Consider the following 16,637-nt stretch of genomic DNA (forward strand, 5'->3'; position numbering starts at 1 on the left):
CTGGCACACACCCTAGGTCGGTAAGTGTCTGCTCAGCGGGGAAACCGCACGGCCGAGGCGCAGTGCAAGGCAGTCCCGCGTGGCTGCTGTTTCTCCGGACATCGCCTCGGCCTCCATCAGGGCCGTGTCCCGGGCTCGCAGGGCCTCCCTCGGCCTCGTTCTCAAAACACTCCGGTCTTAAAGCTTCGTTTCGCCTTCTCTCCCGACTCCGCCCCAGAGAGAGAGCTTAGGCCGGACAGCGCGTCTCAGCTCAGCGACACAAGTCCACCCCGGCGGGAACTTCGGCACAACGTCCCGTTTTTCCTCTATTCTTTTTTTTTTTTTTTTCCGCCGTTTCCACGTCCCAGCTAGCTCAGCCGCCCCGGGACACCTCCGGGCAGAGTCTAGGCCACACCTCCCTCAAGAGGAGGCACCGGGTTGGCTCTAGGCAGTGTGGCAGGCCCACGTTGCCTAGGAAACCGGGGCGGGACTTGGGAAATGACAGCAACTCCCCGCGCGGGATTTGCGCAGGCGCTTGGGCTGACCGCTGACTCTCGCGAGAATCGCCTCCCGGAAGTTCCACGTCAGTAAGACGGCTGGTCAGCGGGGTGGTGGGTTTCTCAGGTCCTGCGTTGCCGGCAGCAAGTGAGGACGCCCGGCCTCGGACCGACAGAGCCATGGTAGGTCCAGACCCCGCAGGGGGGAGCGGCGTACCATCGGCTGCGGCCAGTGCCTTAGGCTCCTGGACTGAGGGCCGCGGTAAGCAGCGGTCTAGGCCGCCGCTGTGGCCGCCGCCCTCGGCCTTGCGGGGACCGGGTCGAGTTTGGAGTCCAGAGAGGGGAGGGAGTGTGGGGCTTAGGAGACTGGAGTGGTTCCGGGAGGCAGTGCCTGCGAGAAAGGGGTTCCTGGCTCCTGTGGGACTTCACGTCTCTTGGCCGAGCCCCTGCAGTCGGTAGCGGGGTTCGTGGTGTAGGGAAACCATAAGGCGGCTTTAGTAAAACGGCTTACTTCTGCCTTAAAAGTGGTCACAGCTGATCTTGCAGTCCTGTTGGGCTTCTTCCTGTAGCGGTATGTGCTGATGGAAAACTAAAGCAGAGGAGCCAAGAAGAGAAAAAGTAAAAGTGTATATGGAGGAAGGAAATGGAATTTCAAATGCTTTGGGATCCCGGGTGTCGGATTTCTAGGGGGAACGTTCCTAAAACCGGCCTGTTTGCATTTGCCGGTGCAGTGCCTGGTAAGAATGGCGGTCATGGTAGCATCCTCCAGCAGGCCCCGGAGTACTTTCACACAGGAATGTTAATAAGGGAAAATACAGTAGTGCAAAGAGAGCCTTTCCGAAACAAAGCGACAAAATCAGCATCTTTATGCACCTTTTCACTTCTCTATTACGAAGCACAGGATCAAAGATTTGGGAGCTTGAGGAGTTCCAAGCCCCTCCTCTTGCAGTTTAAAAAACAAAAACTTAAATTTGTACAAGGCTAATTGCCGTTGAGTTGGAACTAAATTAGAAGCTGACTGGTGAACACTGTGGCTGTTCCCAGAATGCCGCTGTGCTTAAACCGTGGTGCCTTCACTCGCAGACAACCCCCCACGCCCTCCTCATCCCGAGCTTTCTTGGGGACCCAGGTTAAGGGCCCCCGGTCTGGAGACCCTGACTCTCTTAGTTACACTGCTCCCTGTTAGCCACAGTCTGCTGTGGTGTGGGCATGCTGCCCTTGCGGCGGTGGGCGTCTCTGAAGAGGACCCCTGGGTCTGCCTTATTCGGCTTGTGTTGCAGTCTTTGTATTTAAGGCTGCATTTTTATGATGAAGCATTGCCTTCATTCTTCGATATATTTTAAATCCTTTGTGCAAAACACAGAATGGGCATTTGTTTGTTTGCTCATTTCTGTATTCAGTACCAGCACTTTCCTAAACTTTTGCCACCCAATTCTCACAATACCTGAGAGAGAATTGCAAGAAATGTATATGGTGTGACTACTATAGGCCAGGCACCATTCTTACTGCTTAGCTCTGAATTTAATGTTCATTAGCATTGAGAGATATAGTGTTAGCCCTGTCTTACACAAGACAAACCTGAGAGACTAATTTACCGAGTGTTGCACATCTGAAATGAATGATGAAGCTGCAGTTTGAGTCTGGTCTGACTCCATGCAGCTGGGTCAGACAGGCTGTCCCTAAACTCTCCTGTATCCGATACGAGAGCCCTGTGGCGTTGGAGGTGTGTGTAAGCAGTGACCTTGCTTTTACAGAGCATCCCCTCTGGAAAGCAGGAAGGGAGGGGTACACAAATGCGCCATGAATGGTTAAAATGAAATCCTATAGGGTTCCCTGTGAAAGGGTATTTCAGGCTAGGGTAATCAGAAAGATCTTATTGGTGGCATTGGCATTTGAGCTGGGTTCTAAAAGCATCCAGCGTTTGGAAGAGGCTTTTAGAGGATCCGGTATGAGCATCTCGGTCATTTTAGTCTCAGAGTGTCTTGTACGGTGTCTTATTTGAAGTGGCCATCTGAATGTTGGGGGAGATCTCAGAGCCAGCATTTGTGCCTGTGCTTTTTAAACTGGGATTTGTGTTTTGGGGGTGTGTAAAAATGTATGGGGATCCTTCTGGGTTCCCTGGGCCACTTCCTGAAACATCTCTTCCACAGAATAATCAATAGTTTTAAACATTTTCCCACTAAAGCACATGTGGTTTGTTAAGTGTCCAATCTGTTTGTACAGGAAGAGTCTGAGACGTGCTGGCTTATGTCAAAGCCCCACCCTGGTCGTGGTGCTTCGTGTTTGTTGAATCTGGGAACAGAAGAAGTTAAACTTTGTGGTAGTAAATAGTGGGGCAAAATTCAGAAATGGACAAAGTAAAGTATAAGATCTCATTTCCTTCCTGGCTTAGCAAGGAATATGATGGTGGTTTGACAGTAGGAAGTTTGAGAAGGAGGAAGATACAAGAGTGGAAACATTTGAGGCATTGCAGAGGTAAAGGTTTTTTCTTAAAAGTGGAGCAGGCGTGAATGAAGGTACTTCAAAAAGGGTGTGGAAAATGGAATTAGCAGATGAGTTTATTTTGGTGAGAAAAAAGTTTAAGCCCTTGTATAAGGGAGTATTGAAAAATTTTGTGGAAATGTGTATTATGAAAAACATGGATGAATTTCAGTAGACTTTTCTCCACTAAAATAAACTCTAGGTACATTTGCCATGTACCTGAACTTTTTTAAAAAAAATATATATATTTTTTATATTTTTTTTATATTTTATATTTTTTATATTTTTTTTAAAAAAATATATTACTTGTTTGAAAGGCAGAGTTAAAGAGAGGCAGGAAGGGTGGGGAGAGAGATCTCTTCCATCTGCTGGTTCTCTCCCTAAATGACTGCAACAGCCAGCTGGGCCTGTCTGAAGCCAGGAGCCAAGAGCTTCTTCCAGGTCTTCCACGTGAGTACAGGGGCCCCAAGGACTTGGGCCATCTTCCGCTGCTTTCCCAGGTCACAGCAGAGAGCTGAATTGGAAGAGGAGCAGCTGGGACTTCAACTGATGTCCATATGGGATGTCGGCACTGTAGGCGGTGGCTTTACCCACTAAGCCACAGTGCTGGCCCCCATATATGAACTTTTTAAAGTGCTCAAAAGAGCACTTATAAAAATAAAAGTAAGAAAAAGGTTTGGAGTAGTAAATAATGCAAATTTGATAGAGATCCAGACAAATGAGTAAAAACCTTGTGAAGTATTTGCTTTGTGTCGGGAAATTACCTTTCTTAGATCTTCATTTGTGTTGAAAAGTAAGCCTAAGTTCCTGTCCCATTCATGATCGTGGGAGATTACAACAGTTAAATAGTAATTTAACTTGCCATATCAGCTTTTACTTATGTTTAAAACCTATTGAAAGAGAAATATATTTTAAATCAGTCTTTCTCAGCCTACCTCTAAGAAAGAATTAAACCTCCTGCCCTAAATCATCATTGTTTGGGAATGAATTAAGTCTTGGGAGAATTAAGAAAATACAGGTTGAGCAACCCTGATATGAGAGCCATATTTTAGAAAATCTGAAACTTTTTGGGACAGATATGAGACCACAAGAGGAATATTACACACCTGACCTCAGATATCATAAAATTGCCTTCAGGCTGCGTGTGAGTGGGTACTTGCAAAAGTTCATGGAAAGTGGAATTAAGAGGAAAGTTGGAATCCAGCAGGTTAGGTTACTGCTTGCCATTCTGGCATCCCATATCGGAGTGCCTGTTTGAGTACTGCGGGTTCTGCCTCAGCCAATTTCCTGCTAATGATCCTGGGAAGGTAGTAGAAGATGGCCTGGGTGCTTGAGCCCCTGCACTCATCTGGGAGACCAAGATGGGGTTCCTGGCTTCTTCCAGGCTGTTGGATCCATTTGGGGAGTGAACCAGCGGATGGAACATATGTCTCTCTCTCTGTCACTCTTTCAAATAAGGCTTTAAAAAAAAAAAATGAGATGGGCATTTGGCACTGTGGTTATGCTTCGGACACCTGGGTCCCATGTGAGAGCCCCTGGATTCTACTGACTCTGCTTCTGCTTCTAGCTTTCTGCTGGTATGCACCTTGATAGGCAGCAGGGGGATAGTTCAAGTACTTAGGTTCCTGCCTCCCATGTGGGAGACCCAGGTTGAATTCTAGTCTCCGTCCTGGCGTTGACTTGGCCCACCCCTGGCTGTTTGGAGCAAAAATTTTGAAATCCACACATGCAGCACTCTTGAAAAAGTTCATGGAAGTGTATATTATGAAAACTGCATGAATTTCAAGATTTTTTGCACCAAAATAAATTTTTTTAATTACATTTTTCCTTGATTTTTTTTTTTAAGTACTGTTACATAAGATGTACGTAGAACAAATGTGAATTTCGTGTTTAGACTTGGGTCCCGTCCTCAGGATACCTCGTCATATAAGTACAAGTATTACAAAATATGGAAAACTCCAAAGTAGTATTTCCCAAACATTTCAGATAAGGAATGCTCAATTTGTAGTTAAATTGTTTTCTGTTCTGTGATTAAGTGATGAGTCTAGTTTGAAAAAGACTGTTTTAGGTCGGCACTGTGGCTCACTAGGCTAATCCTCCGCTTGCGGCGCCAGCACACCAGGTTCTAGTCCCTGTTGGGGCGCCAGATTCTGTCCTGGTTGCTCCTCTTCCAGTCCAGCTCTCTGCTGTGGCCCAAGAGGGCAGTGGAGGATGGCGGGTCCTGCACCCCATGGGAGACCAGGAGAAGCACCTGGCTCCTGGCTTTGGATCCGCGCTGTGTGCCGGATGCGGCGGCCATTGGAGGGTTAACCAACGGCAAAGGAAGACCTTTCTCTCTCTCTCTCACTGTCCACTCTGTCAAAAAAAAGAGAAAAAGACTGTTTTAAACTACAAATTGAGACTTTATTATCTGAAATGTTTAGTATCAAAAGTGTTTGACATTTTGGAGTTTTTCAGATTTTGGCTTATTTGTATAAACTATTTAACTTGAGATTCCCTAATCTAAAAATTTATATTAGAAATACTCTGATGCGTCTGCTCAAAAGTTTCAGACTTCAAGCATTGTGAAGCATTGGAGACTTTTGGGTTTTCTGATTGGGGATAAATAATCTGTATTAGTATTAATCAGCAGAGTATTTTCATTTTTGATGAAAATGTTTCTAATTTTCTCTAGGTTCCTGTAACTTAAATGCATTAAACTATTGAATACATTCCCCTTGGCTCCAAAGGCTGTCATGATGTGGATAGAACTCTTATTGATCACCATTACATTTCCTATTATTTACTAATGTTTAAAAATTATTTTTTCTTTTCCCATACTGATTTCTGGCTTCTTAAAGCTGACTGTTCATGCAGGGGCCACTTGCTTCTCCTAGAGTACAGTAGTAAGGGCCTTCCTTACTAACTGCAGGGTCTATATATTACACCTCAGTGTACACACTTTGCTGCTACTGTTTGTACTGTCTACAGTAGAATGTCCTTATCTTGCTCCTGGTAGTGCATTACAGGCAAGCATGAAATGTAAAGTGTTTATTTAAATAAAAAAGAAAACTTCTAAATTGGTAATTGAATTACCTCCCTGTAGCTTTGTAGTTTGTGACATTTCTTGACCTTGCTAGTTCTTTCCTTAGATCTATGCAAGATCTAGTTATCTGGTTAAGGATTTTAAGCAGAAGCAACTATGAACCCAATAAACTGTATTACTATTACTGTTGGTCATACTAAAACTGTTTATTTCCTTAAGTAAATGACCCACAAGGATGTGAAATAACTACAAGAAACTGTTTTTGTACACTGTACATCCTTAGTATTTTTACACGTATATGATAGGGATGCACATTATTTTCCTTCGTACAGACAGCTTAAATAAAGCACTATGTCAATCTGCTAAAAAAAATTATTTTTTCTAAAGTAAATCTTTTCTCTGAAGAACTCCTTTAGTATTATGGTTACTAGTTATTTTAATTTCATGAATAATACTACTTTAAAATATTTCTGATATGACTCCAAAATCATAGACAGTACATAGTCACAAAATTGTGATTTTATAGATACTTTAAATTTTGTTTACTAAATATTCTTAAGCCAAGGAGCTCTTTTGACTACATATTTGTGGCATACAGTGTGATAATTTGATGCATGTGTACAGTATATAAATATCAAATCAGATTCGTTAGCATTTCCTTCTTAAACGTTATACTTTCTTTGATGAACACTTAATGTACATACCGGTGTGGCACAGTGAGTGAAGCTGCCCCCTGCGATGCCAGCATCCCACATCAGAGCACCAGTTGGAGTCCCATTGCCCTGCTTCCAGTCCAGCTCACTGATGATGCTCCTGGGAAAGCAGAGGAAGACAGTCTAAAGTACTTGGGCCCCTGCCACTCATGTGGGAGACTTGCATGGGCTTCCTGGCTCCAGTCTGGCCCAGCCCGAACCATTGTGGCTATTTGGGGAGTGAACCACAGATGGAAGATCTCTGTCTCTCCCTCTCTATCACTCTGCCTTCCAAATAAATCAAAGTAAATCATTTAAAAACACTTATATGTGCTTATGGGGTGCAGTGTGATATTTCAGTAGATATAAACCAGGGACTCCTAAAGTTTGGACTCAATCCTTAGGAGTCCCCAGTTCGTCTTACAAGAAGTACATAGATGAAAAGTTTTCCTAGTTGTAAAACACTGTTGGCCCTTTTCATTACGTTGATAATTGCACTGATGGTGTAAAAGTGATGGAAGGTAAAACTTGGCACACTGGTACCAAGTTGTACTGATGGTGTGGGTATTCTTCACTACCCCATAGTTTTTTAAAAGCAGATTTCACTTCAGAATGTTATTAATGAAACAGTAAAAAAAGTTTATTACATCTTGACACAAGTATATTTTAAATGTGTGTGGTGAAATGGAGAGTATGCATGAAGTGCTTTTTTAAAAAATTATTTATTAGAGCTACACAGAGAGAGATATCTTCTATCCATTGGTTGATTCCCCAGCTGGCTGTATCCACCAGGGCTGGACCAGGCCAAAGCCAGGAGCTACTTGTAGGTCTCCCATATGGGTGGCAGGGGTCCAAACACTTGGATCGTCTTCCACTGCTTTTCCCAGGCCATTAACAGGGAGCAAGAATGGAAGTGGAACAGCTGGGACATGAACCAGCGTCCATATGGGATGCTGGCGGTGCAGGTGGTGGCTTTACCTGCTATACCACAACACTGCCTTATAAAGTACTTCTCTGTAGTGAAGTTTGATGATTGTCTGAAGGTTATATGGTTTTAATTTTCAAATTTAACTTGAAACAATGAGAAGCTGTGGTGGTTATTCAGGCTGGTTATTGGCAGACATTTTCTGAAAACAAGTTAGCTGTTTGGACGGTATGTTTTGCTGATAATAAAATTATACCTTTTAAGTGAAAATTAGAATTTTAGAAATCTATCACTGAACTTGATGGATTTATAATACTTAAAAAGTCTTACCATGGGGCCGGCGCCGTGGCTCACTTGGTTAATCCTCCGCCTGTGGCACCGGATTCTCGTATGGCTGCCAGGTTCTAGTGCCAGTTGCTCCTCTTCCAGTCCAGCTCTCTGCTGTGGCCCGGGAAGGCAGTGGAGGGTGGCCCAAGTTCTTGGGCCCTGCACCCACATGGGAGACCAGGAGAAGCACCTGGCTCCTGGCTTTGGATCAGCGCAGCGGCCATTGGGGGTGGGGGGTGGGGGTAAACCTATCTCTCTGTCTCTCTCTTTCACTGTCTAACTCTGTCCAAAAAAAAGTCTTACCAGATGAGATTGATGAATGATCTCTGTTTAAAAAATAATTTTGTTAGACATTTATTAGTCTTTTTTTTTTTTTTTTTTTTTTTTGACAGGCAGAGTTAGAGACAGAGAGAAAGGTCTTCCTTCCATTTATTCACCCCGCCCAAATGGCCGCTATGGCCGGCGCGCTGTGCCAATCCAAAGCCAGGAGCTAGGTGCTTCCTCCTGGTCTCCCATGCGGGTGCAGGGCCCAGGGACTTGGGCCATCCTCCACTGCCTTCCTGGGCCACAGCAGAGAGCTGGACTGGAGGAGGAGCAACTGGGACAGAATCCGGCGCCCCAACCGGGACTAGAACCCCAGGTACCAGCGCTGCAAGCGTAGGGTTAACCTAGTGAGCCATGGCGCCGGCCCATTTATTAGTCATTTTTAAAAAGGTTTTATTTGTTTGAAAGGCAGAGTGACAGAGGGGTTTAGGGTTTGAAATATAATACTTCCATCAGCTGATTCACTCCCCAAGTGCCCCAACAGCCAGGGCTGGACCAGGCCAAAGCCAGGAACGCAGAACTCCATTCAGGTCTCCCAAATATGTGATGGGAACCCAGTACTTGGGAAATCATCTGTTACTTCCCAGGTACATTAGCATGAAGCTGGATTGGAGGCAGAGGAAAAACTCAATCCCTGATGTGGAATGTTAAGCAGCAATAGTGGCTTAACCTCCTGGGCCACCAAATGCGATCTTTCGGTGCAGTATAGGGAACACTTGGAAGATCTGTATAATTCAGCAGACTAGTGATTTCCTAAGTGCAGTGCGTGATGTTACAAAATCCTTGCATGAATGAAAAGATACTGGCAAGATACAGAGTAGACCAATGGATTTCAATATAACAATATAAATTGTTATGATTTTAGGTTATGATATGATTTTAGGTTCTACATTGCAAGTAACTATTAAGAAGCTACAACTTAACCAATTTTAGTATGATGGCAAAGAAAAATATTCTGTTATTTGAAAAACTGTTAAAATGCTACTGTCATTCCAGCTACATATCTGTGTGCAACTGGCTTTAGTTTTCTTTTTGTTATGTGTCAACCAGAACAACAGCTCACAACATACTGAAGGCAAGAGCAGATATGAGAAGCTAATTATCCTCTATTAAGTCAAAATTTCAGGTGTTTTGCAAAAATATAAAACATTGCTACTATTTTTTTGACTTTATAAAAATGTTAGCATGTTGTAATGGGTTTATTTTAAATTGAAAATATATAAATATTTTAGTGTCTTGGTTTTAATTCTTAACATAGTAAATATCAACAGATACTTATCCACAAAAACAAAAGTTATTTTTGTGTCCTCAAAAAATCTTATGAGTGGAAAGGGGTCCTGAGACCAAAATGTTTGAGAACCACTGCTGTAAACTTAAATATAGTTTAAAGTGTTGTAAGTTTTTATACACATGAATGAACAAGTAGGTGCTATAGATTTGAAACTGTCAGCAATTTAATAAGAAAGTAAACCAATTGTTTTGTAAGAATGTTCATACAGTGTTTGTAGTTGAAATCTCAAATAAGTTTTGTTTGGCTTAGCAGTTTAATTTTTTAAATATTGTTTCTCAGCCTCTGCGACTTGATATCAAGAGAAAGCTAACTGCTAGATCTGATCGCGTTAAGAGTGTGGATTTGCATCCTACAGAGCCATGGATGTTGGCAAGTCTTTACAATGGCAGTGTCTGCGTTTGGAATCATGAAACACAGGTAGGAATTTTTAAGGACTTTATTAGAAATAAAGTGCTGCATTAGTCTGTGTTTATAATTAAAGAGAAAAATACCATTACAGCGTCTAGCAGCCGTATGCATGCTGCTTTCTCAAGTAAACTGGTACAAAGTACTTTAAATAGAAAATACCATTATGAGGGTGTATCTTTTGGAAGAAACCACTCTGGGCATTTTATATATGATATTTAAATACAGTGACTGTGATTTAGGCAGTATTAGCTCTTTGAAATTTAGGGAACAGAGGCTTATCTGTAGGTCACTTGTTCTAGATTATGTATTTAATAGTTAATGTTATTTTCCATTATATGACTTTCCATTATATGACTAATTTGACAAGAATGAGACTTTTAAATTTTATTTATTTTTTTCCTCAAATGTTCCATGTTATGATGTGGAGATAATTTTCAACCAGCCATATATTTTATAGATTATAGCTATAGATTATGTCAGAGAAATAGTTTTAGTCAACTTTTAATTACACATATGGAAGGATGTATCTTACAAACTATCTGCCCTAATGCTTGACTCATTCTCTTTTACCTAAATAAATGTTCTTCAAATTAGTTTGTCCTGTTTTCTAGTCTTCCTATACAATCTAACATTTTTCTTTCAAAGTGCAAAAATAGTATTGTATCACACAGGTGTTATGCTTCCATCATAATTATACTCAGCAGCTGAGGTTAAGTTCTTAAAGTCCTGATGAAATTCACATGTGAATAATTGGAAGTGACAAAAATAGAGAACCAGGGTCAGAAGTGAACCTAGAAACACTCATTATAACAAAACAGTGATGACTGCCCACTAAACCAAGACCCCTTCAGTGACATGTCCTACTTACCAACGTTTTGTTCTTTGCTGTATCCCAATGCCTATAACATTACTTCACACTTAGTAAATATTCAGTAATTATTTGTTGAACTAATAACAATGCCGTTTATCACTAGTTCAGAATTTCTGTGTTGTGCAACTTCAGATCTTCATATTAAGAATTCATTTTGATTTTGGTACAGATAATACGCGTACTAACTGGTGCTTTCTTAGGGAGAGGGGACATCTGTTTCTCCATCCAGATGTTCAAAACTTATCTTACGCTTAACATATGTCGGAGTCCTTGTTTCAGCTCCATTTACCTCTCAGCTTTGTCCTTTCACGCTTGTGTGTTCTAAAACCCAGGTGTACTCTTCTCTTTCTTTGGACTTTACCGTAGTATACGTCTAATTTACCTGAGTTATCCGTCCATTTTGCTTTGTTTTTCTCATTTAGACCCTTCTGTGCCCCTGGATGAGTCCCCTTTGGTAATTAATCTCATTGGTAATGTTGTGTGTGATTTCCTTCCTTCCTCCAAGACTGAAGGTTCTGTGCGGACAGTGATGTATCCTAGTCTTATTTCCCACTGGTGCTCCAGTGCATAGGCACTGCCTGGCCTGGTGTCAGGCACATGGTGGATACTCAGCAAGTCTTTGTTGAATGATCAGTGTATCTGTGGTTATACCTGCTTCTCCTCCCACCCCCACCCCCATAGAAGTTATTTGCAACCCATGTATTATCAGAGCAAAAATCTTGAGAGTGGAAAAGCCTTCTGAAGTCAGGTCAAATATGCTTTGAATTTCAAATAAATAGCTACTATATACTCTGTGAAGTAGTGGATACAATGATTTAAAAAGAAACACATCATTTTAGGATTCAGTGCCAACCTGCAGATTAAATTACATTGGCGAGCCTTTTAGCCGTGCTGAGTCTCTGTTTATCTAAAATGAAGATGATATTTTTGCCATCCTTTCCATCACAGGATTATCAAGAAGATCAAATAAAAGTAGATAAAATTGTATATGAGATCTCTAAAGTAACACACAGATATTAGTCATTGTTTTCCTAACTTACGTTGGGTATTCGTTGCATTGAATGGGTAGCTCTTCCTCTTCTGTAGCTCTCAAAATGTGAAGACTATTTTTCATGTCATCCTTGCCAGCCACTGTACCTAGAGTGGTACTGAACCATGAGTGTTCCCTAGATTTGTTGGTTCCCTAGATTTGTTTTTCTGCCGTATCGTAGATTACCTGTTTTGTCTGCTCTCGGTGTTAGTCCCACATTCCGCTGGTTGTGGCTGTACAAGTTATGGCTGATGTCCTCTTTCATTCAGACTTTGTGGGGTCTTTGGAGTCTGACTTATAGTGATTGTGAATCAGTCCCTGTTCTTTTTTTTTTTTTTTTTTTGCACATGGTTAATCATTAAGTAATATTCTTATGTTCCTTAGATATATCATTGTTGCTGTCTGGTACAGAAAGAGGGATTGAGAAAGGGTAGTTTGATTTTGCAGAATTTTGAAGAGCAGGCATCAAAGTGCAAGAGAAAAAAGGCACATTGATCTCTGCTCTTTCCAGGAGATTCTTGTAGTTTTCTGCCTTCATCGTATGTACATAATTCCATTCTGAGCACCTTGAAAGGACATCTGGCTCACCTTGTAAATTAATCAGCTTTTCCTTTCTATAACTAAACTATCAGAGGAGTGGGCATTTGGCACAACAGTTAAGGCTTCCCTTGGTGTGTCCGTATCCCCCATGGAATGCCCAGATTTAACTCCTGGTTTTACTTACATTTTCAATTTCTGCTTATGTGGACCCCGTGAGGCAGTGGGGAAGGGTTCAAGTACTTGGCTCACTGCCACCCACATGGGAGACCCAGACTGAGTTCTGGGCTCCTGGCTTCAGCCTAGCCAACCCCAGCTATTTCAAGCAGTTGGGGAGCGAACCAGCAGATGAAAGATCTCTTGTTCTCCATCTCTGTCTCTTTGCTTTCAAACAAATAAAAATAAATAAATAAAATGTTAAAGGTATATAAATAATTCAATACCTGTGAGGTGCTACCGAGGAAGACTGTTCATTTTGGCTTGCGGTTTTGGAGGCTCACATTCCATCTGGGCAGCCCCCTTAGTCTGGTGTCTGATGAGGGTGGAAGTTGGCAGTGGCAAAGCATGCGAAGAGGAAGTCTACACGGCAAGTCAGAAGGCAGGGAGAGAACCACTGAGCCTCACTCAGCTTAGAAAACCAACTGGCCTGAGAGCAAGCTCCCAGTGACTGAAGACCTCCCAGGAAGCCCACACCTCCCAGACACTGTAATTGGCTCAAGTCTCTACCTTTAATCCATTAACCATTTACATAAAATGTTAAGGACCAAACCTTCAGTATGTGGCCCTTTGTGGGTTTTTTTTTTTTTTATTTTTTTAAAAAGATTTATTTATTTATTTGAAAGAGTTACACAGAGAGAGGAGAGGCAGAGAGAGTGAGAGGCAGAGAGAGAGAGGGAGGGAGGGAGGTCAGTCGGTCTTCTATCCGTTGGTTCACTCCCCAGTTGGCCGCAATGGCCGGAGCTGTGCCAATCCAAAGCCAGGAACTTCTTCTGGGTCTCCCATGTGGGTCAGGGGCCCAAGGACTTGGACCATCTTCCACTGCTTTCCCAGGCCATAGCAGAGAGCCGGATTGGAAGTGGAGCAGCCGGGTCTCGAACCAGTGCCCAAATGGGATACTGGCACTTCAGGCCAGGGTGTTAACCCACTGGACCACAGCGCTGGCCCTAGTATGTGGCCCTTTTAGGGATACCCAAACCATTACCTAACCATGATGTCATGTTTTATACTTACTAAGAAGAAAGAAATAGCACTTACATGAAAGCATATTGCTGAAATGTACAAAAGAATTACACCTATTTATGAGTCCCTTCTAAGGGTTTAAATTTAAAAGAAACTAAGAGCTAATTCATTCAGCAAATACACTAGAGTATGCCAGCCACTATGCTAGCTTCTGGGTACACAGTGCTGAATAAGATTTCTGTCCTTAGAGAACTTAATGGGGAAGATTGAAATTACACACATTATTATGAGGTGCTGTGTCGTGAAAGGGGTCTGTGTGTCCACGGGTAGATTTTCCAGGCAAGGGAACAAGAGCAGAGGTGAGCAGGGAAGTAAGCCAAGGCTGAGGTTGGAGAGGGAGGGAAGGCGTGGCACAGGGGGTCTGGAATACCATATTCTAGACGTTTACTTTCTCTTACCCTTTACAAGTATTAAAAGATGACTATTGGCCATTTTTATTAGAATGCCGAATTTTCATATTTTAGTCTGAGAATATTTTAAAATTAGAAGTGACCTAGTTTTTTTTTTTTTTTAAATAGAATAGGTTTTTCAGTTATTTTCATATGATTCAGTTATGTATTCTTGTTAAATTTTAAAGACACTGGTGAAGACATTTGAAGTGTGTGATCTTCCTGTTCGAGCTGCAAAGTTTGTTGCAAGGAAGAATTGGGTTGTGACAGGAGCGGTAAGTAATATGAATTTCTAATCCCATTTTCTGAATTGGTCAGTGATTGTGTAAATTAATTGCAGCACTGTGATTCGAATTCTTTTTGTTGATTAATGCAGTGTTTGGAAGCATGAGCTTTATTCCTTGAGCCTATAATATAGTTTTTTCATGCAGTTTAATTCGTAACAGGGATGACAGTTATAAATTTCCATTTCTAGGATGACATGCAGATTAGAGTGTTCAATTACAATACTCTGGAGAGAGTTCATATGTTTGAAGCACATTCAGACTACATTCGCTGTATTGCTGTCCATCCAACCCAGCCCTTCATTCTAACTAGCAGTGGTAAGAAATGATCTCTTGGTCATGTGCATCTCTTTGGAGAATTTGTTCTTTGTTTAAACATCTGTGGAAAAGAAAATTCATTTACCTGTTCATGAGTGAGTTTTAGGCAGATTGCCATAATCATAAGCTGTTTTGCTCCTTGGTATTGAGTATGAGAGAGTGAACCTTTTGGACAGCAATTAAAACAAGTAGCACTGACTTGGTAACAGCTCTTTGTAATGCTTTTACATTAAAAATTGAGTAATTCAAAACTTTTTAAAGCCAGTCTTGTATTATAAGAGCAAATGCTTGTTCTCTCAGCAATCTTTACTCTTATTATTCAGTCACACTTTGATTCCAGTCAAACTTGTATTGTTCTTTTGTCAGTCTTTAAAACCCATTGAGGTTTTCTTAAAATTTTTTCACAAAATGTTTGTATTTGTTATAGGCTGTTTTATCTGTATTATTCCATAGAAAGTTAAGTGTTTTTAAGATAAATAAGAATTTTGAAAAATCTGTTCAGTTTTGATTGTTTCTGTAAGTCATGCAAAGTATGATTTCCGTTTGCTCCCTTAAAAAACATAAAGCCTCTGTGTATTAGTTCTGACATGGAAAAAATATGTAATTAATGTGAGACTTTCTTTTGTCCTAGATGACATGCTTATCAAGCTCTGGGATTGGGATAAAAAATGGTCTTGCTCACAAGTGTTTGAAGGACACACTCATTATGTTATGCAGATTGTGATTAACCCCAAAGATAACAATCAGTTTGCCAGTGCGTCTTTGGACAGGACCATCAAGGTAAGGTGTCCTCTCTTTGGGTCAGTTATTATTTAGTGAAATAGTTCTACTACAGGCTGGCCAGAAAGTTTCTCCTGTCTTAGAAGTTTCTCTCAAAACTTCATTTTTAAGTCGAAATAGGACTCCTCATTTTGACCCAGAAGGACACTTTCTATTTAGAAAAGTACTGTGGCAACTCATGGACCTTAATGAAGAATTTCTGTGAAAGTGACAGGTGGTAAAAATTTTTTAGCCTGGGAAACTCAGAATATGGAAAATGCTGGTTTTTTTTTTTTCCCTAGGTTACTACTCTGCTTTCATTTTAGCGTATGGGTTTTTGACCTCTATATATATTTTGTATTTAAATTCTGTCTCAGTTCTCTTTCTTACTTCATTTCTGTGTAGAAACTGCCAGCTACCAGGTAACTGGTAGTTACCTAAACATAAGATTCCATTGGCAAGTTCCAAATCTAAGGACAAAGTCCAGATACCTTCCTGTGGGATATAAGGATTTTCAAGATTAGTCTGGGCTAATGTGCCTACTCACCATCCTCTAGAGCTGCCATTGTGTTCTCAGAACCTTACTTTATCCAGCTGTTCCCTCTGCCTGCGCTCTTTGTTCCCCTCTTGGTGTTTTCCTGAGGAGAACCACCAGCTTCTAAGTCTTAGCACACATAGCTTTCCTCAGACATCCACATCACCCATGCACAGAGCCAGTGTTGTTCCTCTCATTCCTGCCATTGCTTTTTGCACCTGTTATGGCCTTTTCACATTAAGTTATAATTAATTTGGTTTTGGAAGTGTTTATCCCCTGAAATTTTGGTGTTTGGGAAAGAAACCATGTGTTACCTTTCCCAACACAGATCTCCAGTAACAATACAATGCCTTGCTTGTACTGGGTACTTAATACATGTGACAGTGAATGAAGTTATATTTTTTTTCTGTTATAATAATTAAAGTATGTCTATATGGATAGATTTTAAATCACATTAACTTTTTTTTGTTTTAAAGATTTATTTATGTGTTATTTATTTGAAAGGCAGAGCTACAGAGAGGCAGAGGCAGGGAAAGAAAGAGAGAGTCTTCTCTCTGCTGGTTCTCCCCCCAAATGGCTGCCACGGCTGGGCAGATTTGAAGACAGAAGCCAGGAGCTTCTTCCAGGTCTCCACACAAGTGCAGGGGCCCAAGGATTTGAGCCATCCTCCACTGCTTTCCCAGGCCATAGCAGAGAGCTGGATTGGAAGTGGAGCAGCTGGGACTC

General features: G+C 41.6%; 1 protein-coding gene across 1 annotated transcript in view; it reads left to right on the top strand.

The window, feature by feature from the left end:
• The first annotated feature begins 541 nt into the window (after positions 1–541).
• COPB2 (COPI coat complex subunit beta 2) overlaps positions 542–16,637 on the top strand; it is a 34,747-nt gene continuing 18,651 nt past the window's right edge. The window contains exons 1-5 of the mRNA XM_062214030.1: positions 542–659; positions 9,821–9,958; positions 14,204–14,290; positions 14,491–14,617; positions 15,249–15,397. Of these exons, the coding sequence (XP_062070014.1) occupies positions 657–659; positions 9,821–9,958; positions 14,204–14,290; positions 14,491–14,617; positions 15,249–15,397 (504 nt within the window). The 5' untranslated portion in view covers positions 542–656. The remainder of the gene's footprint in view (positions 660–9,820; positions 9,959–14,203; positions 14,291–14,490; positions 14,618–15,248; positions 15,398–16,637) is intronic.

This window comes from Lepus europaeus, chromosome 2, assembly GCF_033115175.1.
Source record: "Lepus europaeus isolate LE1 chromosome 2, mLepTim1.pri, whole genome shotgun sequence".
Classification (NCBI taxonomy): domain Eukaryota; kingdom Metazoa; phylum Chordata; class Mammalia; order Lagomorpha; family Leporidae; genus Lepus; species Lepus europaeus.